This window comes from Kwoniella dendrophila, chromosome 10 (genome assembly GCF_036810415.1).
Source record: "Kwoniella dendrophila CBS 6074 chromosome 10, complete sequence".
Taxonomy (NCBI): domain Eukaryota; kingdom Fungi; phylum Basidiomycota; class Tremellomycetes; order Tremellales; family Cryptococcaceae; genus Kwoniella; species Kwoniella dendrophila.
This window is the reverse complement of record NC_089485.1, coordinates 624,073-648,089: the sequence shown is the minus strand read 5'-3', so window position 1 is coordinate 648,089 and position 24,017 is coordinate 624,073. Positions and strand designations below refer to the sequence as shown.

Here is a 24,017-nt window from a genome sequence, read left to right as displayed (position 1 = left end):
GAGTAGTGTCTAGTGAGATGTCAGGCAATACGACGAGATCATCAAGGCGAGATGCTACTGGCATTGCCCCGGAAAAGATAGCTTCAGCTTCATCATCACCAAATATAATAAACGCGTCTCAATCCGAATCATCAACAGATCCTAATGTTCAGCAACAGCAATCATCTGTACAGAAGATAAAGATAAAAAGATTAGGTGTAGATCCAACTTTAATAATAAGTGACGATAAAAGATCAAAAAGGAAAAGAACGCAAAGTCAAGAACCTGAACATCAACTTAATCAAAATCAACAGAATCAACAGCATGTAGTAGATGATAAAGATCCAAAGGATCCTGTTAAAGCTAAAGAGTTAGGATATGTGATATATAGGAAAATTATGGACAATAAATCTTCAGAGTGAGTTCTGCTTCATAATCTATACATATTCCCAGCTAATCCTGCGATGCGTAAATAGCGGAGACGAAATGGCTCATCCCTTCATCAAGTTGCCAAATAAGGTGAGTATTCGGTCCATACCAACAAACGACGATTTCTCAAGATGCAGATACAGTCATATTGCTGACCTGCCGGCTTGATATTTACATCAATATCAGAGAGCACTTCCAGACTACTACGAAACGATCAAACATCCATTGAGTTTAGAAATGGTTCAACAAAAGCTTGATGCATCGGAATATCAGACATTAAAGGATGTATGTGCGGATTTAGGACAGATATTTAATAATGCCAAGAGATGTAAGTACTGTTTTTGTATCCGACGCTTTGATATAGAAGCTAATCTTTCAATACAGACAATGTCAAGGAATCGTTGATATTCCAATATGCGAAGAAACTTCATGTGAGTTCAGCTGCGGTTTAATACTGTATGCAAGTGCAAATCTAAGCTTACAAGTCAATCTAACAGAAAATGACCAGAACATATTATACAAATATCACCTCACCTGAGCTGAAAGAAGAATCTGACTCTGAAGGTGAACATGAAGTGAACGAAACTACAGCGCAAGGAGCTTCGATGCAGCCCACGATCTTAGGGGACGGTTATGACGATGATGTTGATGCTGAAGGGGAAATAGATCCGGAGGGTGATGTAGAAATGGCAGAACCTGAACAAGTAGAACCAGAAAGCAATGAGCCTATATCAACAGCCACAGCTGGAAGTTCTGTTGTCGAGAAGGAAAAGAGGGTCAGAAGGAGAGGAGCGTATATGAAGGATGGTCCATCTGTATATAAGATGATTAAACCATGTCTGAAGTCAATCAAGGAAGCTAGAGCGAAAGAGTGAGTTAGGAACCGCACTTCATTAAAGGTATAAGTGGACATAACTAACATGCTCAATTTTGCTTAAACAGTGGAAGTGGAAGGGAGATCGCAGGAATCTTTACCAAATTACCCCCTAGAAGAGATCTTCCTGATTATTACGCAACGATCAAAAATCCTATATCATTAGAGGAGATTGAGGTAAGTCACTCTGGTGTAAGAAAAGGCTCATTACTTAGCTGACACCAATCTGGTATATCGTTTGGCAGAGCAAGCAAATTGGAAGACGATACGATACTTTTCAGGAATTTGCAGATGATATTGAACTGATGTGCAGAAACGCTATGGAGTATAACGAAGACGGTAGTGAGGTATATATGGATGCTCAGCAAATCATGGTAAGTCGGCTCTGCTCATTGGTCCCGGAAACTGAGCTAACTATATGATGGACTGCTTCGATAGGGAATATTGGCGTGGAACCAAAACGTTACTAGACCATCTAATCTGGTACCTCAACCATCTATAACGCCTATTGCATCTCGACATGCACAAGGTCATAAACGACAACTACCACAATCAATAGGCTATTCGCCATCTCAAATTGCATATTCGCAATCACCAGTGAATAATACCATACCATTACCTACTCCTATTCCACAATCTGGTCCTAGTCCTAGTTTATCACCGTATCCAGCTGGATCATCACGCCATCCTCAACCTGTACCGTCACCAACCCCTATCCCTGTAACACAAGGTCATAGACCTTTCCTTCCAGCTTTGCCTCCCGGTGTAGTTACAGAAGAAGTGGTAGCTTCACTTGACAGATATCCACCGTACGAAAGACAAGCTTGGACACAAACGTTACCTCCTTTAGCTGTGAACATGTATCGATCAATGTTAGCTACAAACGAAGCCCGAAAAAGAAGTATACACCAACCGCCGCCAGGTCCTCAATATCCTCATGCCCAGCCGTTGTCTGGGCATCCACAACCGTCAATGCATACTCAATCTCCGCATCCGTCGCAATCACCACATCAACCTGTATCTCAACCTATGGCTCAACGCCATAATTCATCATCAAGTTCACGTCCGGAACTCCAGACAAGGACGAGCCACGGTCAACCTCCTTTACCTGCTTTACCAGTTCAGCAACAGCAGCAAAATCAGCCTCAATCTTCTCAGCCTCCTGTAAAAGCTGAGAAACCACGATTGCCTATACCGACTGTAAACTATTTAGACTTCACTTTCCATTCACGAACTCATAGAGCCCCAACGGAAGAATTGCGTCAAACCATTAGGCTGAAGAATTTAAGGGGTTTACACACACATTCAATCCTGTTGAATTCGACAATTAGTGAAATTGATCTAATAGCTTACATCAATGACGAGGATCCTAACTCTACTTCATCCGAGAAGAAAGATCAATTAGATGGTGGTAGTGAGGATGCCAAAGAAAATGGAACTATCATACCGGTTACAACACCCGAGTTGAGTTTAAGAATAAATGGTAATCAAGGTTCTTTACCTAGATTCATATATGACCAATCTTCATCAACGATAAATGGAAGTGCGAAACAAGGTGAAAAGCCAAAAGGAATGAAATGGAATAATATACATATTTCAACATCCAAGATTGAATCAAAAATTGAGATCGTTTCGACAAAACCTGGTTCTTTAGCTGAAACTACGACTATCTTTCTGAATAGACAATTTTAGCATGGCATATCGTGGTCTATTCAAGTGAAAGATTACGCTCTCAAGAATGTGGCCAGAATTAGAGGATCGAGTAAGGACCACAGCAGATATGGAAGGGGATTCGTTGTTGAATAATAAATCTAATAATAACACATATCTAGGTAATGAACTAAGTTTATTTGTATATAACATATGTAAGACTTGCTTGGGTATTTTTTGGCTTTTATGGTCAGATTAACGCATAGTGATTAGCTGGTAAAAATAATTACGAGCTTAAGCTTTCTGACCTTCCGTTTAAAAGTTTCGATGTATGTGATTTAAACAGAAATACGCATCGATATAAAATTACACATATGCATATAATAATGAAAATTATATTTACATAACGTAACGACCAGCGTTCAGAATAACGGATATCACGATCTTGTATCAGATCATATTTAACTTTGGTCATCAAACATGAAATCATTAATTGGACTGCTACTTGAATTGCATAAGTACAAAAAAGGTAATTGAGGAGTTACAGTACTCCTGGAATAGATTTCTTCGTTTACATCATCTTCTTCCTCTGACCCTGTTGTTTCCGAATGCAATCCCGATTCTAATTGTACCTTAGTATCAACGGATAGAAGTGATCGAGATTTACTCTGTCGACTTGGACTTCGTGTTTCCAAGTTTTTGCTATTTGCAGTCACAGTTAAAGCGGTACCTTGGGACTCGACTTGGTCATTCTGACCCCTTTGACTATACCTCCCAGATTTACGAGTGCTTTTGACGGAAAATCTGAAATTTGATGTTATATTTGTGTTGTTTCGATTTAAGTGTGTTGACCATGATGAAGTTGGAGGTAGAGGTAAAGTTGGCGAGACTGGTGATTCAGGTAAAGGTAGAAGTTTTGATATTCTTGTGAAATTTAGTGTTCTAGGTGAAGGTGAAGGTGAAGGTGAAGGTGTATCTGAATCTATAGGTGAAGGTGGTTTAGGAAACAGAGGCGACATAAGTAGTGGTAAAGATTGAGTGATCGATGTTTCAGGTGGATTGATCGTACTTTTACTATCACTTATCGAAGACTCTCGTTTAGCTCTAAATTTCCCTTTTTCTTCTTTCGTAAATGATGTACCATTTTTAGGCCTATACATTGTGAAGCCTTGAGAAGAAGGTCTTTGTCTAGAGCTTGGAATCATCGAAGCATTATCCATTAACTCGACACATGTACTTGAGCTTGGTTTTGAAGTATAACTAACATCAGAATCTTGTTTTTGTGTGATTTTACTAGGATACTTTCCTTTCGTTGAGTTATACCTCTTCACAGTTAAAGGCAATTTACGTCGAATGGCTTGGACCTCATTCTGCATAATATTCTTATTCTTGTATTTCTTCCTATCGTCGGGATTTCTTTCCAAACTGAAATCTGATTCTGAGAACATATTGATATTCGGCTTCTTGTATGAGCTTTTTCTTGATACCGATGAAATTCTATGTTTTCTAGACTGAAACAAATCCTCCTCGTAATTATCAGACTCTTTACCGGTATCGATATCAGGAAAGATAGTAGTAGCTATACTATTGGGTCTTGTAGCTGATTGGAAAGTCGTTGTTGGAAATCTGCTAACCAACAAGTTCTCGTCTTTTGAAATACTATCATGTTCGTTCTGTAGATCCACAGCATCATTTACTTTCTCTATTTCAACCTCATCTTCAGGGTTAAAAGGATTATGGATTTCATTATGCGGATCACCAAGTCCATCGATCTCACATCTTTGAAGATGGATTTGTTGATCTAGCTCTTCTGGATCCGATAAGTCTTCTGTCTCTGGCACTAATTTCTCTGGTGGTACAGGTGAATCCGGGGAACATTCAGATTTTCTACTTTCACTTTTGATACTTTCAGCATCAGCGAATCTAGCTAAAACTTCTTCATCTAACCACAAACTTGGTGTTAAAGCTCTTTGATTCAATTTAATATCTTTAGGTACAACTAGACCTTTTGATTTTCTTTTATTCTTCAATGATCTTCTATCAATATTATCATTTTCTGAATCTAAAAAATACGATGAAAGAACCCTGGGTAAAATTGCTGTTGACCTACTACTTTTGAATTGATTTTCAATTTCATCTGCTTTCAATCGTGTTATTTCATCTTCTTCCGCATCAATAAATGCTGATTTTCTACTGTCGTTGTCTGTTGAGCCTTTGTAGGCTTTAGGTAATGGTGGTACAGGTCCACTAGCTGAAAATCTACTACTTTTGATGCTACGTCTTCTGGATTTAATACTTGTACCCGATAATCTGTTTGATGTAGCAGAAGGCAAAGGTGGTACTGGAGGTGGTAGTGGTGGTTTAGGATAATTTGATAATTTAACAGAACCTCTTTCCGATTTATATACACTTAAAGTTCTTGTATTTCTATTGATATTCGTGTTTTGTTTATCTGTTTCCCATTCGAGAAACTGCGAACTTGGTCTTGAATAACCGAAAGAAGGTTGTGTAGAATATGTCGTATCTGGACGTTCTAAAGGCCGTCCCATTTGTACAGAATAATTTGATTCTGATACTGTATATTGTGAATAACCTCTTTGTCTTTCCCTTTGTAATGAATTACTATCACGCAAGTTGTTATGTTTCATATTACTATATCTGTTTATTTCTGTAGTAGTTGTGTTATTAGTTTCATTTTGAGGTGAAGAAGGAAATAAAGTTGAATCAGGTGATTTTGGCATATTATATGTTTGACGTGTATTTGTAGTGACAGAATGTTGTGATGATAAACCAGATAAATAACCTCTAGGTAATATTGCCGAAGGTATATTGAATGATGCATAACCTGAAACCGATCCATGACCACCTCTCAGCAGTGGTAAGAAAGGTAATTTCTGTATCTGCCGATATAACTGTGATGGTTGATTTCGATTCACCTGTTCATTGAAGGTAGTCACGGAGATTGAATCGACTGAAGGAGTTAGAGAAGCACGTTTCTCATTTGAGATATTGATATCTGATCTTGCTTTATGTCTATTGAGATTTACGGTTGAAGAGGCTCCTCTAGGTGGTGGAATAAGTGCAACTAGAGAAGTAGTAGAACCACCATTACTTCCACTTCCAACAATTGAGAACCTATTGCTGGCATCGCTGTTCTTAGGTAAAGCAGATGGTAATGAAGTTATACTGGAGATACCAGATAAATGTGATCTAATTGAAGAAGCTGTTTGAAGGTAGTCCCCTAATATACCTAATTGAGGTGGTGTATCACCTATAGAAGGATGGAATGGTTGTTCTGGTTTGGGACGTAGGTGAGATTTGGGTGGTACAGATAATTGTGTGCTGTCATTACCATTGTCACCTGATATGGAGTCACGAAAGTTATTCCTCCTCAGGAACTCGTCTGAAGTGTTTATACCCAATTGCGATTTTAACTGGTTCATCTTGTCTTCATCAGTTGTATCTAAGGTTTCTTCACCTTCATCAATTATAGATACCATTGTTGATCTTCTGATCCATTCCATATTTCTTCTTTCTTCAACTTGTTCGTAAGTTGGACTTCTGACTTTGTTGCCTTCTCTGATTGCGGGAGAAGTATTGGTGATTATATGATGAGGCACGATATCTGGGCCTTGTGAGGCATGAGCCTGAGCTGGATAGCTGATTGTCTGATTATTCCAATTATTGATGTTATCATGGACATTTTTAACATCAATTGACCTATCATATTGATCAAATGAACTCAATTTATTACCAAACGTATTTCTTGCTTCAGGAGGTGTACCATCATTTGAAGCTGTTCTATGGATACTTATATTATGGAAACCTTGTTCTAATCCTGGCGTAAGAGTTGAAGGCGGACCAGGTGATTTAAACGAATTTGAATAACCTGCTGAACTCATAATGAACGAAGATACTGTTGAAGAAGAATCTCTATTTAGCTGTAAAGGTGCAGGTGATGATATTGATCTATTATGAAAATTTGATTTTGAAGGAATGACCTTATTGCCACTACCATCATGATAATTAGGTTTGCGCGAAAATGGGTTCAAGCTGAATCTGACGCTAGCTCCTTTGACTACAGATGGTCTTTGACTTCTATTCCCTCCTAAACTTTGTAAGATTGAGGAAGTTGATGCAGTACGATCATGAATTTGTTTCTTTGAGGATGATGAAATGACGTTTGCTGTAGGTGTTGATTTACCACCACCGAAAAACGACGAAATCATTGATAATCTTGATGGTGGTCTTGAATTTAGATTTTTTGACCCCAAATCCAGTGTCAACTACACATTTCATGACGATATCAGCCAAGTTTATTTCAGATGATGTCATTATATGGAATATGCTTACATGTAATTTTCTGCTAGTCTGATTATCCCATTCCTCTTGATGACCTTTCTCATTATCGGAAACTTTTTCACCATTCTTCTGACTGTGATTGCTTTTCATTGAATTTGATCGATATGTTGTAGATTCAATTTCTCTAAATCTTCTTTCCCAGAAATCATTTCCGTTTTTATCTGTATTACCTTTACCCTTATTGTTATATTTATTGACATGATTTACATCATTTGTGAAACTTTCATTACTTGTTCTACGTCTGCTTTTTATCCTTTGTCTTCTCCTGTAGAACCATATACCGAAGTTACACAATAATACTAATATTGTAATTCCACCAACTACACCTCCAGCTATCTTACCTGTATTAGTTGGTTTTTTGGTTGAACCCTCATGATTTTCATTTACCTTAGACTCTTTCGAGGTCACAGAAGGTTTTGAAATTGAAGAAATCGTGGCGGCTAAAGAAGAATGTTGAGTCGGCACTGATGATGTTGTTGTGCTGTCCGGTTTCATGGTAGACTTAGCTTGACTAGGTAAGGAACCTGTGAATTGTCCTGTGGCTTTCGGATCAACTGTTACTCCATCATCTAAGGTAGAAGTAGCTCGTATATCCTTCTTGACGGTTTGTGTGGCTGACGCAGAACAAGGATAATATAAGGTTTTCTGAGGTATTGAAGTTGTTATAATGTAATGAGTGGTTATTTGACTAGTGACTAATTTCGTTGACTGTGCTACTTGAGCAGTGGATACGGTCGAACTCGTTATGGTCGAAGTGATTCGGGTTGTACCCCATACCGTTGTTGATGGAACTGATTCACACATCGTCCTTAGAGCGAGTTGTTGCAGCTGGAAAAGAAGTACAATTGGTGATGTCGGGACCGTGTAGTGAATGTCTGGATGGTAGAAGATAGAGTTGCGTGGAGGTACGACAGAACCATATGAGCTTTAGGTGATGTTTTGAGGATAATATGTTGTTGTAACGATAATGTGAAGTCGGTCAATCTCAGTAAGCCTTGGAACGATGACAAGGATCTATACTGTTGTGATCCTGGCATTGTCAAGCGGAAGTCGATAGTTCATGGTCAACCTCATAGCTCCACAGCTGGAAAACCACGTCAGTATGCGTCCGTCAAGCTTTCGAAAGTCTTTCAACCTTTAAGTATGGTAGAACAAAGGATTTCCGATTTCATTTGTACTATTATCGTTAGTTCGTAAGCCATACCTTCCGAGACTCGTTCAAAGGCACCTCCACCTCAACATTATGCCTGATTGTAATACAAAGGATGCTCGACCAAGGTTTGGGTGAGGGTGATTGTAATCACGTCCAAAGGAAGACATTATTTCGCATACTGGGTACCTTTGCAGAGTTTCATCGTCGCCGTATAAGGTTTATGATTTCCTGATCGTATGTGGAAAAGGTATTTCTTTGAAAGTGTTGTGAGAATAGCTCTTCATGAGAACGGTATGTCCCGAATGGAGGGTGAATTGTGTCAGGCCTATACGAAGCGATGCTGATCCAGGTTACCTTCCGAGACTGTCAAGGCATTACTTTGAGCTAAATCAGTGATATGACATGTCAGATAGCGGTGTCGAGTTGAAGTTTTGCATTAATAGTATTGAATGAGCTGAAGCGATAATTGTACGTGCGTGTATACACAAAATGCGAAAAAGACACGTGTATTCGATAATCCAACCGAGAACGACAGGCATTTTTAATGCTTGATTCTATTTCGAGGCGAGTGTGGTGACGCTCAGCGGCGATCTGAATTAGCATAGGCCAAGATTGAAAATGGTCGAACCCATAGTTCGCCGCCACCATAGCCAACGCAGGCGTGGTCATCGTTTATAAGGCATTCTACATGGGTCGATCAGCATGTTGTGTATGCCGTCCTTGAGGGTGGTGACACTTACTACCTGGATGTTGACCGCTACAGGGAAAGGGGAAATAGTGTATATTAGCTATTATTCGATACGGTGAATGACAAAACGTATGCAGCTTACTTTTCGTAATCACCCTTAGCTAACAAAAGAGCGGTACCGTCACTTTCCCTACCACCTTCGATCGGCTGCCAGCCTTGAACAGAAGCGACTTCACCATGTCGATATGTCATCCACTTAACTAGGTAAGGCTCGTTGATAGGTCCACAAAGTACTTCATAGGTGTCCAGAGTGATTTCCGCCCCTCCATACGAGATAGAAGCTCCGTTATGAAGGTGATGACCGGCTCTAATGATGATGATGCATAGTAAGCGATTTGAATCGCAAATTGTTAGAAAGTGAGACAAGCGAAGAAAAGAATGCTTTAACTCACTTGCCTAAGTGTATACCACCTTCCCACCAAGATCTTGCAGCATATAAAACAGCGCCATCCTGTTCGTGACCAATAGGCAAAGCATCACTAGGTAATCTTTGACCTGGTTCAACTAATTTCCACATAAAGAGAGGTTTAACTCCTTTACTCTCTACGTAATTCGTTATATACATCAGTATCAATCTGCATGGAAGCTTCACCGATAGTGACAACTTCAATGATGACTCACCTTTCTCGTAAAACTCTTTTCTCTCTCTAGCAATTTTGATCCAATCTTTTGAATTGTGATCTTTTGACCAATCTTTCCACAATTTCTTCTTTGATTCTTCTTGTTTTTGATCTTCACTATATGACCATACACCAATACCACCTGTTCTCCAAATCCTTTTCCCTTTCAATTCATGTTTCAATTCATCTTTGTCTTTCGCATCATTAGTTTCTTTTCTCAAAGTTATATAACGTAATGATTCATTTGCCTTATCACTGAAAAATGAAGTTGTACTTGAAACCCCCTTTTCACCTTTTCCGTTTGTTATGGTTTCACCCGAAGAAGGTGTGTCACTCTTCTCATTTGGATAACCGTCTGAAGGAGACGCTGAATATGGTGGGTGAGGTGAAGGTGCGTAAAGGTTTGGGTTATTGATATTGGAGGAAGAACCTGAAGGTGCATTATAATATTGTTGTGCCCATCCTCCTTGTGGATTAGATGGTTGAGGTGAATACGATGGTGGTTGCCCATAATATCCTTGATCTGAGTATTGTGAGGGATGATATGGTTGTTGACCTGAATAAGGAGCTTGCGGACCATTTGATCCTACCGGGGTCCACAGATGGAGGTTGTTCGTGGGCTGAATGAGTGTATTGTACTTCATCAGCTTGCAGTCATCATTACTTTCTACCTTTCATACTCATCAAAATACATGATATATCAGTGTTCGAACTTACAGCTCCCTCCGGTTCATATCCGCTTGTATGTCCGCTCTCACATCTCCAGATAGTCCCGGCGTACCAAACTATTGCACCAGGTGGATATGATATGTACGGCGTCCATTGAGGTAAATTCGATGATTGATCTTGTTGAGTCAACAAGTCCGGTTGATGCATTTTGACTGTTTTATTTCAGCGAACACGAGTGGAGCCGAGCCGAGCCAATATTCGAGCGAAGTCTGTTTGAGGTATGTGAGATTGACTTGATGGTTTATAATACAGCCTTTTCTATCTTTGCTATGTTATATACCTTTCGCCAACTGTATCGATATGCAATCTGACCTTGTGGAATTACGGATGTCTTGACAATGTGAAGTGGCAAATAGTTAATCCGGTGAAGCTGTGTTAACAGATTCCTGGGCTAATGGTGAAACGGTTTTGTATAGCTTTTTTATGGGTTTTACTGTGTACCTATTGATGATGTGTATATGTCGTCACTACTATCCCTTCGAAATGTTTTTATATCCGTATGATATGTGAAACCTAAAATTCTAAACAGATAGAAATGTTGAAGACTTTGAAAGAATCTTTTTGTTTTTCCTGCGTGTATATAAAAACGAAAAACAATCAATAATCAAAATTATATCTTTATGCTCTGGCGAATTTTCCTAGATGTGTACTGAGTCAATCAATCTTCGCTACAGGAGACTGTGAATTACTGAGATATTATTGCGAATTATCGAACGATAAAAATTTGCCCAAAGCTAAGTTATCTACAAAGATCCCTTGCTTCCAAAAGATTGGAGCGAGAGTTAATTACGGCAAATACTATTTTACTGGAATCGATTTCTCTCGATTAAGGTATATGTATATTATGTTATTATCTATATACTCTTTTGACCCTCAAAGAGGCTCAGTCGTTGCTCGAAGCAGTAATATAAGATACTCGGTTGTCTAACATAAAATTGTGGAGTCAACGATGAAATGCTGTAACAAGTGGGATTTTTATCAAGTGAAGCAGTGCATTCCATTCCATACCTTACCTTACCTGGTACTTCGGAACTTTTATTTGTGACCCAATGCATATGACCCTCTAGTATACAAAACCATGTGGCATGATGAGGAATTGATGATCATGACGAATTTTACGTTATTACGAGAATAGGAAGTCACCTGAATTACGATATCCATACTGTTGTGTCTGTTGTATCTGTCTGGATTTACGTACGGTCCCCCAGCACTTGTATGGGTACTGTTTTATCATGAAATTGTGAATGGGATCCACAACGTTTCAAAGCTGTCGAGTTGTTACGGGTCCACAATAATAGTGATAGTATAGGTCTTCCGACGCCTGTCAGTTATGACATCCAGCGGCAGAAGATAAAGCCCGCATCTTTTTGACTTGGAGTACTTAGCATGCATGCAAGGGCGCATAGATGAGGGAATGCCAGGTTAAAGCAATAAATAGAACATACACCGTTAATCAATAACCCTAGCTCCACTCCGAAAAGCAGCAACAAAAATCCAACTAAAAAGTAATCTATCTTTTCATTTTCATGTTCTGGACCACGCTAGCTTGATTTTCTAAGATCCTTCCTTATATATAAGATTAATATGTATGCATATTTTTAAACTATGCAAGCTGGAATCCCAAGTACATAAAGCACGAGCGAGTGTACAATCATAATATTGCCCAGAATAGGCAGTTGGGAAATTTGAGGATCTAGATTTTGTATTATACTGTACTCGTACATCTCATTTTGTATCTTTGCATTCCTTTATGTGAAATCATGGAAAAGAAGAAAATATTTTCGAATGCTATCTACAAACCTACTCGTAAGGAGAACTATATATCTACTTGCCCGTTTAACTGCAAATCTGGAAATGAGATTAAAATAGTGAAATGATGAGAAAATAATGATGATAATTATGATGATTGATTGATGAACCTGACCTTACCTTTGATGCAAATGCGAGAGAAACTATAGGAAACTAAAGAGAACAATTTAAACTTTATACTGAGCGTACGAATGACAGAAAACATCTGAAACAAGAAAGGATTAAATGGGATTTATCGCTTAACAGCACCTCTTCTAGGTAAACCCTTGACTTTCCTTCCACCTGGACTACCAGGTACACCCCCATCATTTGCACCTAGACTGAAACCACCATCTGCTGGTGCCGGACTACCAAATCTCTGTTGTTGTTGTTGTTGTTGTGCTGGTGGAGCACCAAATGAGAATCCACCTGACGCTGGAGGAGCAGCAGCTGGTGTTGTAGTTGAACCACCGAAAGAAAAAGTGGATTGTCCTACACCAGGTGTAGAAGGCGCTGGTGCACCAAATGTGAATGAACTATTGTTAGTTGCTGAAGGTGTAGATGGCGTGATATTTGCTGGTTGACCAAAAGTAAATCCTCCGGAAGCTGGTGCAGGTGCAGGACTAGATGTATTACCACTACCGCTGCCGAAAGAAAAGTTAAATCCACCACCTGCTGCACTATTGTTCGGTTGTTGCCCGAATGGATTCGATGTAGGAGCAGCTGCAGGAGTGGTGGATGATTGACCAAATCCGAATGACGTCGCAGCTGATGTAGCAGGACTACTTGAAGCTTGAGCTGGTTGACCAAATGGATTTGACGCAGGTGCTAATGCAGGAGATGTGGTAGCTGGAGAAGAAGTACCAAATCCTCCAAATGGATTTGAAGCTGGTGCAGAGGCAGATGCTCCAAAGCCTGAAGATGTTCCATTAGGTTTGGTAGAAGAGGAGGAAGAGCCGAAGTTAAAACCTGTAGATGCTGGAGCGGGAGTTGTACTAGCACCACCGAATGGGTTGGACTTAGCAGTGTCACCATTTGTTTGACTGCTTCCGAATGGTGACGATGTGTTCGTACCGCTTGATGCACCGAATGTGAAACTCGAATTGGTTGACCCTGACGCAGCATTAGTGGAATTTGCAAATGGATTACTTGGAGCAGTATCTTTCTTTTCAGCAGGTTGACCAAAGTTGAACCCTCCTGATGCAGGTGTAGCAGCTGGTGTAGTAGATCCAGCACCAAAACTGAAAGCTGGTTTTGCGGGTTCAGCTGGTTTAGAAATAGTGCTACTTGAGGTACCGAATGAGAAAGCTGGTTTTGCGGGTTCAGTAGCTTTTGCAGGTTCCGAAGATGATGCACCAAATGAGAATGCAGGTTTAGCAGCTTCTGCTGGCTTGTCAGCTGGAGCACCGAATGAGAATGTAGATTTTGCTGGTTCGGCGGGAGTTGCAGTGGTAGAGGGTGTACCGAAGCTGAATGTTGATTTTGTGGGTTCAGCAGGTTTATCGGTAGATCCAAATGAGAAAGTGGCTTTAGCTGGCTCAGCAGGCTTGGATGATCCGAACTGTGTTATTGAATTAGCATGGAAAACAATAACAAACGGAATTATTTCACTTACTGAAAACGCAGGAGCGCTGCTATCTTTCTTTTCTGCTTCTTTAGGTGCGCCAAAGCTGAACCCACCGTTAGTTGCGGGTTTTGGAGCTGTTTCAGCAGGTTTACCGAAACTGAAACCGGTTGAAGGTAATTCCACAGGAGCTCCTTTAGGTTCTGGGGCGGTTGTCTTAGGTATTCCGAAGTCAAAAGCTGGTACAGCGGTTGGTGTGGTAGTTCCTGAAGGCGGTGCGGATTTTTTACCGAAGAAATCTGGTATGCCTGATGCAGGTGTTGCTTCCTTTTCGACTTCAGCGGGCTTCGTAGAAGGTTTTCCTAATCCGAAAGAGAACGATTTATCTTTGTTGAGATCACCGTTGGTAGTTGTTGAAGATGTAGGTGCAGAGAAGAACGACGATGCAGGTGGTTTACCTGCTGGTGTAGTTGATCCAGTAGTTGGGACTGTAGGTGCAGATCCGTTCAAAGTGAAGAAGCCATTTGCGGGGGGTTGAACAGGTTCAGCAGCTTTTGATGATTTGGGTGCAGATGGTGGTGATTCAGGTAAAGCAACTATAGATCCAGCTGCAAGAGGTGATGAAGCCCTTGGTCGAGTAGAAGAAAGACCCACTCTGGCTAACGGACCTCCAGGTCTTCGACCAGGTGGTGCAAGGGAAGAGGAGGGTTGGGCAGAGAGGGTTTGCGAAGCACTGCTTGCTGCGTCTGTAATGGAACTTGAAGAGCCGTTCGAAGTTGATACAGGAGTCGTATTTAGTCCAGAGAAAGATATGCCCGAAAAAGAAGGTAACGGTATCTTCGATTGTTCCAATTCATCCATATCCGGTAGATCCTCTTCTTTAGCTGAGAAACGTCCAGAAGAAGGAGTAACCGATCGAGAATAATTCGCCGCTCCAACGTGAGTTCTTTTTGAAACATCAGATCTCTGTCGCAAAGATGACCCGTTGGTATTTCTCTCTCCATCTGCTAATGGTTTATAGCCAGAAGAAGCAGTTTGAGCATTGGCTTGACCACCTGGAGAGGGAGCTGTAGCGGTGATAGTCGGTACGGAAGAAGATGGAATTGGCGGAGGTGGAGTAGGTGAAGTTCCTCGTTCAACCATTTTCTTTGATCGTCTTCCTTTAGGTGTAGGCTGAGGTTGTTCATCTTCGTGTACTGTCTCAGGCTGTTTCGACGTCCCCCTTTTCGATTTCCTAGTAGGTTTAGGGGTGGGCGCATCTTCTTCACCTGTAGTTCCTCTCTTCAACCTAGATGATCGACGTGGTGTAGGGGCAGGAGAAGGCGAAACTGATTTTTGTGAACTTCGGGCATCCATATCATAATCTGAAACTTGACTCCTTGTATCACTTCTAGCATCTGAGGCAGTAGGAGTAGGCGAAGGTAGATATTCTGGTAACGACGCGGACGTCAGCTTTGTCAGGGGGTTTCAGCTTATGATGGATTAACGAGCTTACCTCTATCCTGAGTTGCCTTAGACCTCCTTTCCTCTCTAGCCTGTTGATCCGAAACCTTTCTTCTGCCATACGGACTGATCATTACTGAAAGTCTATCATCACCACCTAATCTTTCTTTGTCCCTTCGCTGTTTAGCACTATCCCCAGCAGCGGCGGTTGCCAAAGGTACATTTATTGTTTTCCTCATTGTTCTGGAAGATTGACCTATGAGAGGCGGTAATTCACCTTTACGTGCGTCAGTCAAAGGTGTTTTCCTCATTGATTCTAACGTATATAGTATTCGTTCGGCTTCATTCTTATGTATAGCTGGAGCTGCTTGAGCTATATTCAAGAGATTAGCGACGAATCCATCAGAACATAACTTGATGAATTACTCACATGCTCGCAATTCGCTTTCTCTCACAAATGCTTTATCTTCCTCATGCCATACTAGTTGACCTTTTCTTATGGGTGCGTGAGATAAAGATGGTCCAGCTGATCCTAACCGTCTTGAGGCAGCAATAGAAGCTGGAGAACCAGGTCTCCCATCCCATCTATCTTTCATGAACCAATCTAGGACACTCCCTTCTCGTTGTCTATGTTCTCCATCAATGCTCATTCTATCTTCATCCCTTTCTCTGTCTCGATCGCCGTTTACACTTCCAAATAGCATACTTCCAGATTGCCTTAGACCCCTTGTACTACCAGATCTACCCAAACCTCCACCCATACTGACATCAGATGTCACGCTAGTTGCTCTTCTGATGTTGGCCGTAGTGGCTGACCTTGTCAATCCAGAAGTTGAAGCTGCAGCATTGGAGATCTGTGGTGATTGACGATTTAGAGGGGAAGGAGGTGGTTTGAAGGGTGAGGCAGATGGTAATGTAAACTGATAAGAAGGCAAATTTAGCCTTCCGATGGCTTCGTGTTGGTGTCGAACAGGAATAAAAAAATACTCACATCTCGTGATTCTAATCTTGCTGGAGTTTTCCTACTTGGTGTTGTAGGTCTAGCATTTGCAGCTGTAGAAGCAGCACCACCTGAAGTAGAATAACGTGATTTCCATGGACTCCAATTACCTTCACCTTCTTTACCTTTACCTTTATTTGCTATATCGTTACTCATATCGTCATCATCAACTAAAGAACTTAACTCAATTCTTTTCGATCTAGTTAACATACCACCTTTTCTAGGTGAAGAAGTATTTCCTCCTAATAAATCTGATGGTGGATCTAAATATGACATAGATTTTGAACTTGATAAACCTCCAGAACCAGAACTTCCACCTAAAGGTCTAGAAAAGTTTGTTCGATTTATTTTTTCGTTGTTGATATGTTGAGGTAAATGAGATTTTGGTTTTAAAGTTACATTTGGTGATAAAGGTGGTAACATAAATCCTGAGACTGCTCTACCTTGAATTTCAAATTTAGGTGGTATTGATAATTCAGGTTCATAATCTGATGTAAAAGTTGTTGATGATGAGAAATCTTTTCTGTAATTACTATTACTAATTTTTCTTGATTGAGATATCTGTTTTTCAGGTGAAGGTGAATTTCTTCTTAATCTTTTTTCATTCCTTCTTTCTGAAGGTGAAATATCAGGATTTTCTAAATCATTTCCAAATGAACTTAATGAATCTCTCTTTTGTCCACCGTTTGAAGTTCCATTTCCACTTAGCGAGTCACGTGAAGGTGTAGCTAACCATTGTAGAGGTCTTGAAAATATTGATTTTATACCAGAAAATAATGAACTATCTGAACCTGATCTAGGTAAACTACCATAACTTGATGAACTGCTTAATCCAGGTCTGGTTGTTGTAGCGGATGATTTTGTAGGTGATTTCATAGGCGAATTAAGACTTAATGAAGATGATACATTCGCTAGATCTGTCATTGTTGCTGAAGATGATAATCCACTAAATGACGATGGTCTAGAATATGGTTTTGATAATGCATGTAATCGTGGATGTGCTGATTGTCTTGCTGCACCAGACAAGGAAGATCTCATTAGTTGATCTTGTGACATCTTGCCTATCTCTTTTGAATTTGGCCACTGAAGCTATAGAGGTGTATATTATATGTCTAAACAGGATGCGAAGAAGGAAGAATATCTAAAAATGTTTAGTTGTTTTTATCGTTAAACTACTACTGTTGATCCATTGAAGGAAATTTTTCGTGAATCCGTTCCGTGAGGCCTATGCTGATATACCTTGGCCTTTTCTTACCTGTACCCTATACTTGATGATGTTATTGTTGTTGATAACTGCCGACTACAATAACAAAGATGAATGACATCCACTGTATTTTGTTAGTTGTATCGCGATAAATTATGATGAGGATTGAAATCTGAAATATCTTATGGTCGGCCTCGGTGTGTCCATACAAACAGGTGTTTAAGGGAGACAGCGCGTGTTAATACAACTTACCACGATATCATAATAATGATAATATTAATGATGCGCGGGGTAAGGGGAAATTTTACAATGTGGCAGAATCGAATGACATCGTTAAGTTAGTTACAAGTTAAAATCAGTCTAACCGTATGTGGCGTATAATTATCTTGTTCTTCAAGGTTTTCTTCCTTTAATCTAATTTGACTAAACGTTGACAAGGAGGGAGTTCGCCTTGAGATAAATAGTAAGAGACAATCTGTTGTATATTTTTGCACGGTCAACCTGCTATGATTTTCATGCACAATAAGATTGTCGGGTGAAATACGATCAAATCCTAAGCTATAGTCAGAACTCTGCTCGCCGTTCCCCTCGAAGTCGACCCGGTGACAAGTTGTAAATAAATGTAAGTGAAACTGATAAAATTGGGTATATTGCTTAGAAATATGTTGGGACAATTTGAACAGTATGCCTTGGGAGTAAATCTAAGAGAATTCAAGGGCTTCAGCTTGCGCTTTCGAGCTTTCTACTTCTCCCGATTTTGCCAAGGTTTTTTGACAAATCGAATTCATCTCCTTCATTGATCCAAGTGTATAATTTCTGGACTTTATCTCAAAGGTAATTAGTTCATCTTCAGTCAAACCCTCTTCATCGCTTTCTGATGTCATTTCTGAGTCACTCACGCTTGTATCGTCATCAGTGCTACGCCCAGGTCCACCAATTTCGTAGTGGGAAGAAGCGACTGATCAGCTATTTGGAACAGCTATCTCCATGTTATCTTGCCTGTAGTTTCTGATCATTCAACTAAATGTATCACCATATTGAACGTAATTCACTTGGCTGAGATGTCCCAAACTCTCTTAGACATTTCAGGTTGAGCGTATTTGAAAGGATGCAAGGACAATGAGGCAGGTATGCATAGTAAATATCTACTAGAGAAACAACCTTTCACCAAATTTGCCCTTCTCCTGTACAGACAGTACTGTCACCGATTCTTTGCTCTGATGGTCCGTCCTGTGTTTTCCTAACAGAACAGAACGGAGAACAGGAAATGACATGAGATCATATCTACCTGAAACAATGCAAACTTCCTATTGTATCTGAAATGATACACAGAGTTAATGAAGTGCAATTTCTTTTGAATATTATGGCGTCTGCAGATTTCACATCACAATTCGAATGGCATCGGTGGTACAAGATCAGTCAAGCTGTAATATACATTCATAGTAATTGCTCACTTTCCATCATTTTCAGGCGAGAGAATCGATGGGTTTTACTTAAATATATACAGATGCATGTCATATCAAAAAATACAGAGGTTATGACATGGGAAACGATGTTTAGTGGAGATACAATAAAGTAAAATACGATAAATATACAAACATGCAAGAGGAATATGCTACTCTACATCATCTTATAATTGACAGGGAAAATATGTACAATCTTCATTTTCGAAATGCGACACTTCTAATCTCCATTCTCTAAAGCCTTGCCTTGATTTTCAGATTGCTTCAGAACGGATGCGACATCATTCAGTTCTCTACCAATTATACCTTTTATGGTAGAATGTAAATCTTCTTTCTCATCTATATCTTCATTTACAGGCCTTTTAGACGTCTCTAAGAACCATGGTTTGGAGATATAATTTCTTACCCCATCTGGTAAAATTACTACTACGTTTGCATTTGGATCCGCGGCAATCGATTTTCCATCTTCTGACTTGAGAAATCGTAATGCTCCTGATAATGCTGATCCGGATGATCCACCAACAAACAATCCCTCTTCGCGACTATTGAAAAATTATCATTCATGATATAGCGATCAGCTTGATTCATACAGGTATCTCTGGGTTCGGGAGAGTATCAACTCACATTAATCGCTTGGTAGCGGCAAAAGCTTCTTCATCATCTGTTTTTATCCACTTGTCAACGACAGGCGGTTTAGGATCCAAAACTTCTGGGAAGAAGTCCTAATTGATCAAGGTCCAGGCGTCAGCTCGAATGACCAAAAAAAGACGGCTCAGCTCAGCCGATAAATTGAAAACTTACATATCCTATACCTTCCACTTCATAATTACCTGGCTCACCACCACCTAAAATCGAGCCTTCTGGATCTACAGCTAAGACGATTGTTCGACCATGAGAAGCAGCGTCTCCGTTCACTAATTTCGACTCATAATTTCGTATAGCTCTAGCTATGCCTGTTATTGTACCTCCTGTTCCTGCTCCAGCTACTAGAAGAGAAATATCTTTTCTTGGTAAATCAGATGTCCGCAAAGCGTACTATAGTGAATACAATCATGAAAATCAAATCAGTTTTTTATTGAGATTTACCAGGAATAGAATCTCAATGTAGGTATTCGACCTACAGTAATTTCCTCATAAGTACCATAATAATGAGCTAAAGGATTATTTGGATTTGAATATTGATCTAAAATGATCCCACCTTTAATTGATTTTTGCAGCTTTTTGGCTATACCGATATGACTCTCATCACTATCCCATGCAGCTTCAGTTGGTGTTCTAACGATTTCTGCTCCTAATGAACGTAACATGACTTCTTTTTCTAAAGACATTTTCGCAGGTAATGTTATTATACATTTATATCCTTTTATTGCACATGCTAAAGCTAATCCAATTCCTGTGTTTCCACTTGTAGGTTCAATTACTATACTTTCTCCTGGTATCAATCTTCCTTCTTTCTCTGCTTCTTCCACCATTCTCTAAGACGAGTCATATATGTTAGCTAAAGTGATTCTGTTGGTAAGGCTTATAGTACTACAAGGATGGACACAAGACACTCACTTTGGCTATTCTATCTTTTACACTACCTCCAGCAGAAAAGAATTCACATTTACCCATCAAGTTACATTTCAATCCTTCTGCTCTAGCTATCTTCTGTAATTTGATCAAAGGAGTATGTCCCACTGCATCCAAGGCAGAATCCAATACCCCTTGCCAGTGATGCTGTGATTGTAGCTCGCCACTCATCTCGTATTCGGTTTAATGATCGTTATAGATAGGATTACCGCTTGATATGATGTGACTCGTTTACTTAAATACCTTGATATATGTTGATCTCGAGCTACTGTATACTACATTGTAGACATCGAGGAGAAAGGAAGGTATCTATCTACTTATAGGATGAATTGCTCACACAAGAGACTGCATTGATGGATACAATTATCACATCATGGTGGACGTTCGGTTATTGTTGTCATGTGTTTAAACCGACTTTAGCACGTCTGGCGTCATGGAATTCACCATGTAGATCCGGTGCCGTACCTTATCCTTTGCGGCGGAGCTTGCCAGAATTCAGCACAGACCGTTTGGCAAAGCTTCCGGTTTACGTAAAGCATGATGGGAGAGCCTTCAGCGTGTCAATCGCATGGCGTCGAGCTCTCAAGCGGCAAAAGGCAACAGATTTTTGCGATAAGATTAATATTATTTTTGTTGATGTTGGATTTTGTAGATATTCGTGTTTTCAGTGGAAATTAATCATTATCACGGTACTTGAATCCAATCTGCGTCCCTAGCCTCAAACAGATCAATCTCAAGTAGCATATATATATATATATATATATATCAGTTCGACAGAAGTCAACGTCATAGAAATAAGAGTTATCTTGGATAATCGATTCTGTGTAACTGCATACACGGCTAAAGCCCTTCAATCAAAATGGTCGTAAGTATTTCCTTCACTGTCGGATTGTTCAGTCCATGGCTAACTGTGTCCAATAAACGCTATTAGAAAATAAAAATGATATCGAGATCATTGGATGATCATTTACCTTCGTCATCAACTGCACCACATCCATTACAACGTAATTTAGCACCACATTTACATCCATTTCAAAAACCTCGAGAGTATACAAGAGCTATGACAGCTGTAAAAATGGATAGAATGTTTGCTAAACCATTTGTAGATGCTTTAGGTGGACATCAAGATGGTGTATATTGTTTAGGTAAAGATTCAAGACGTGTTGGAATAGTTGCTGGTGGTGGAGGTGATGGTGAAGTTATTGTACATTCATTAACTTTAAGAAGACCTCTGTTAAAAATACCTAATGCACATAAAGGTATGATAGGTGGATTAAGTTGGACATCAGAATCATCAGATGGTAAAAGACAGTTAATAAGTGTAGGTAAATTAGATGGTACGATAAAAATCTGGAAGTCAAAAGCATTTACACCTGGATTAAGAGAAAAAGAAGTTTTCAAAGGGTCGGAATTTTCTCATGGCTTAGGAGATGAGGGAGCTATGCATTTAGATGAAGCTGGTGCGATTGGTGAAGAAGGATATCAATTTGATGATGATGAAGAGGAAGAAGGTGGAGGTTTGAATATAGATTCGAATAAAAGAGATAAATTAGGTGAAAATTTAGAACCTCTATTAACTTATACAAACAAAAATGGATTTAATGGTATAGATCATCATAGAACTGATTCTATTTTCGCAACCGCAAGTAACACAGTTCAAATTTGGGATGAAACTAGATCAAATTCTGCTATTTCAAATTTACAATTTGGTAATTCTTTAGAAACTGTAAATAAAATTAAATTCAATCAAAGTGAAACTTCTGTTTTAGCTTCAGTAGGTAATGATAGAACAATGTGTTTATATGATATTAGAACTGGTAAAGCTGAAAGAAGAATTGTAATGCAAGTGAGTAATAAATCGGATACTTACTTGATCATCCGTTAGACCTTCCACTGACGCTTTGCTGTAAATAACAGTTTGTATCGAATGCTATATCTTGGTGTCCAACCTTACCAACCATGATGCTTTTGGCAAGTGAAGATCACAATCTGTACACATTCGATATACGGAACCTCAACTCTCCTAATCAGATATATAAAGGTCATGTTGGAGGTGTTATGGGATGTGACTGGAGTAAGTTGAGATAGGCGTACTGCGACATATACTCATCAACTGACCATGCATTGTTTTTCAGGTCCAACTGGTGAAGAGTTTGTATCGGGTGCATATGATCGAACGGTCAGGTTGTGGAACAGAGAATCCGGTAAATCAAGGGATGTATACCATACGAAACGAATGCAAAGGTGAGTTGGGTTGTCCCGTAAGAAGATCTATTTCATAGAAGGATCTAAAGGGGTACTTTCTTCAGAGACACATATTTTGTGTCGATCTTCACATCAAATGTAAACGATTGCTAATTTGACCTTTTTTTTCCGTTCGAACAGAGTATTCGATGTAACATATACACCTACAGCCGATTTCGTATTATCAGCATCTGATGATGGTAATGTAAGAATATGGAAATCTAACGCATCAAAGAAATTAGGTGTAATATCAACAGTTGAAAGACAAGCAATTGAACATAGACAAAAATTAATTGAAAGATATTCAACTGAAAAAGGAATTAAATCAATTAAAGAAAGAAGACATGTACCACAATCTATACATAATGCAACTAAATTAAAGAGAGAAATGATTGAATCTAGAAAAGTTAAAGAAGATAGAAGAAGAGATCATTCTAGAAAAGGTAGAGAAAAGCCAAAAGCTGAAAGAAAAAGTAAGTTTTCAAGATTATTACCTCGAAATGAAGATCCTCAAACGATAAACTGATACTGAAATAATTTTTTCCTTTTTTTCCACAGAGGCCGTCATCGTCGAACAGAAATAGTCTTCTTCTTGCCATATTTTGCGATACATCCTCTTTTTCTGTACAAACCTATGCATGGTTCATTGTTGTATTCAGCTATGCTTCTTATTCATATTGTAATTATTCTCACGTACAAGAAATTGTTGTTCTGTCACGTGATCTAGCCATTCTTCCTTTCGCTTGACGGCCGCGCCGGGTGATAACCTTCTGGCTGCGAAGAAAGGGGAAGATAGATTGATGGTATCTATCTATTCAACGACTGCATCGCTTCCTATTCCTGGTTCGATACATATTTACATCCGCAAAGGGAACGACATCAAACGTGCTTGAACATTAAACATTGAACATGCAAGACATGCGATGATTCACAACGCCAACATGAAACGCGATACGAATGATTTCAAAACAAGCAAATTGTGTGCAAAAACATACAATCAATACAGCATTTCATGATCCTTTACACACTCAAGCAGAGGGCATTGATCGGAAAGCATGGACAATAGGATACCGACGCGACTGTTGTGTGGTATATGCGGCAAGTGCAATGGAGAAGGACGTGGCTCCTTTCGGTAGACGGTCAATGCGCTTTATACACTTTATACACCCAACCACCCAACCCGTTCAGACTTATA

The 24,017-nt window shown here is 39.6% G+C and overlaps 6 protein-coding genes across 6 annotated transcripts; 2 read left to right on the top strand and 4 right to left on the bottom strand.

Annotated features, from left to right (window-relative positions):
• Nucleotides 1-17: 17 nt before the first annotated feature.
• Nucleotides 18-2,974, top strand: L201_007198 (uncharacterized protein; the record flags this gene model as incomplete). Its single annotated transcript, XM_066222909.1, has 8 exons — nt 18-397; nt 456-498; nt 595-736; nt 793-839; nt 906-1,279; nt 1,351-1,459; nt 1,528-1,656; nt 1,721-2,974. 8 exons carry the CDS (start codon nt 18-20, stop codon nt 2,972-2,974), a joined length of 2,478 nt encoding a protein of 825 aa, XP_066079006.1.
• Nucleotides 2,975-3,393: 419 nt separating this feature from the next.
• On the bottom strand, nt 3,394-8,098 carry L201_007197 (uncharacterized protein; the record flags this gene model as incomplete). The annotated part of the gene is made up of 2 exons (XM_066222908.1): nt 3,394-7,218; nt 7,286-8,098. 2 exons carry the CDS (start codon nt 8,096-8,098, stop codon nt 3,394-3,396), a joined length of 4,638 nt encoding a protein of 1,545 aa, XP_066079005.1.
• A 929-nt stretch (nt 8,099-9,027) lies between these two features.
• On the bottom strand, nt 9,028-10,691 carry L201_007196 (uncharacterized protein; the record flags this gene model as incomplete). Its single annotated transcript, XM_066222907.1, has 6 exons — nt 9,028-9,131; nt 9,188-9,204; nt 9,278-9,502; nt 9,588-9,738; nt 9,817-10,435; nt 10,533-10,691. The coding sequence occupies 6 exons, from the start codon at nt 10,689-10,691 to the stop codon at nt 9,028-9,030; spliced, it is 1,275 nt and encodes a 424-aa protein (XP_066079004.1).
• A 1,894-nt stretch (nt 10,692-12,585) lies between these two features.
• Nucleotides 12,586-17,395, bottom strand: L201_007195 (uncharacterized protein; the record flags this gene model as incomplete). The annotated part of the gene is made up of 5 exons (XM_066222906.1): nt 12,586-13,893; nt 13,948-15,326; nt 15,392-15,712; nt 15,770-16,259; nt 16,331-17,395. 5 exons carry the CDS (start codon nt 17,393-17,395, stop codon nt 12,586-12,588), a joined length of 4,563 nt encoding a protein of 1,520 aa, XP_066079003.1.
• Nucleotides 17,396-19,226: 1,831 nt separating this feature from the next.
• On the bottom strand, nt 19,227-20,749 carry L201_007194 (cystathionine beta-synthase; the record flags this gene model as incomplete). The annotated part of the gene is made up of 5 exons (XM_066222905.1): nt 19,227-19,548; nt 19,631-19,728; nt 19,808-20,041; nt 20,128-20,481; nt 20,564-20,749. The coding sequence occupies 5 exons, from the start codon at nt 20,747-20,749 to the stop codon at nt 19,227-19,229; spliced, it is 1,194 nt and encodes a 397-aa protein (XP_066079002.1).
• A 769-nt stretch (nt 20,750-21,518) lies between these two features.
• Nucleotides 21,519-23,406, top strand: L201_007193 (uncharacterized protein; the record flags this gene model as incomplete). The annotated part of the gene is made up of 5 exons (XM_066222904.1): nt 21,519-22,424; nt 22,496-22,652; nt 22,714-22,822; nt 22,964-23,295; nt 23,381-23,406. 5 exons carry the CDS (start codon nt 21,519-21,521, stop codon nt 23,404-23,406), a joined length of 1,530 nt encoding a protein of 509 aa, XP_066079001.1.
• Nucleotides 23,407-24,017: the final 611 nt, after the last annotated feature.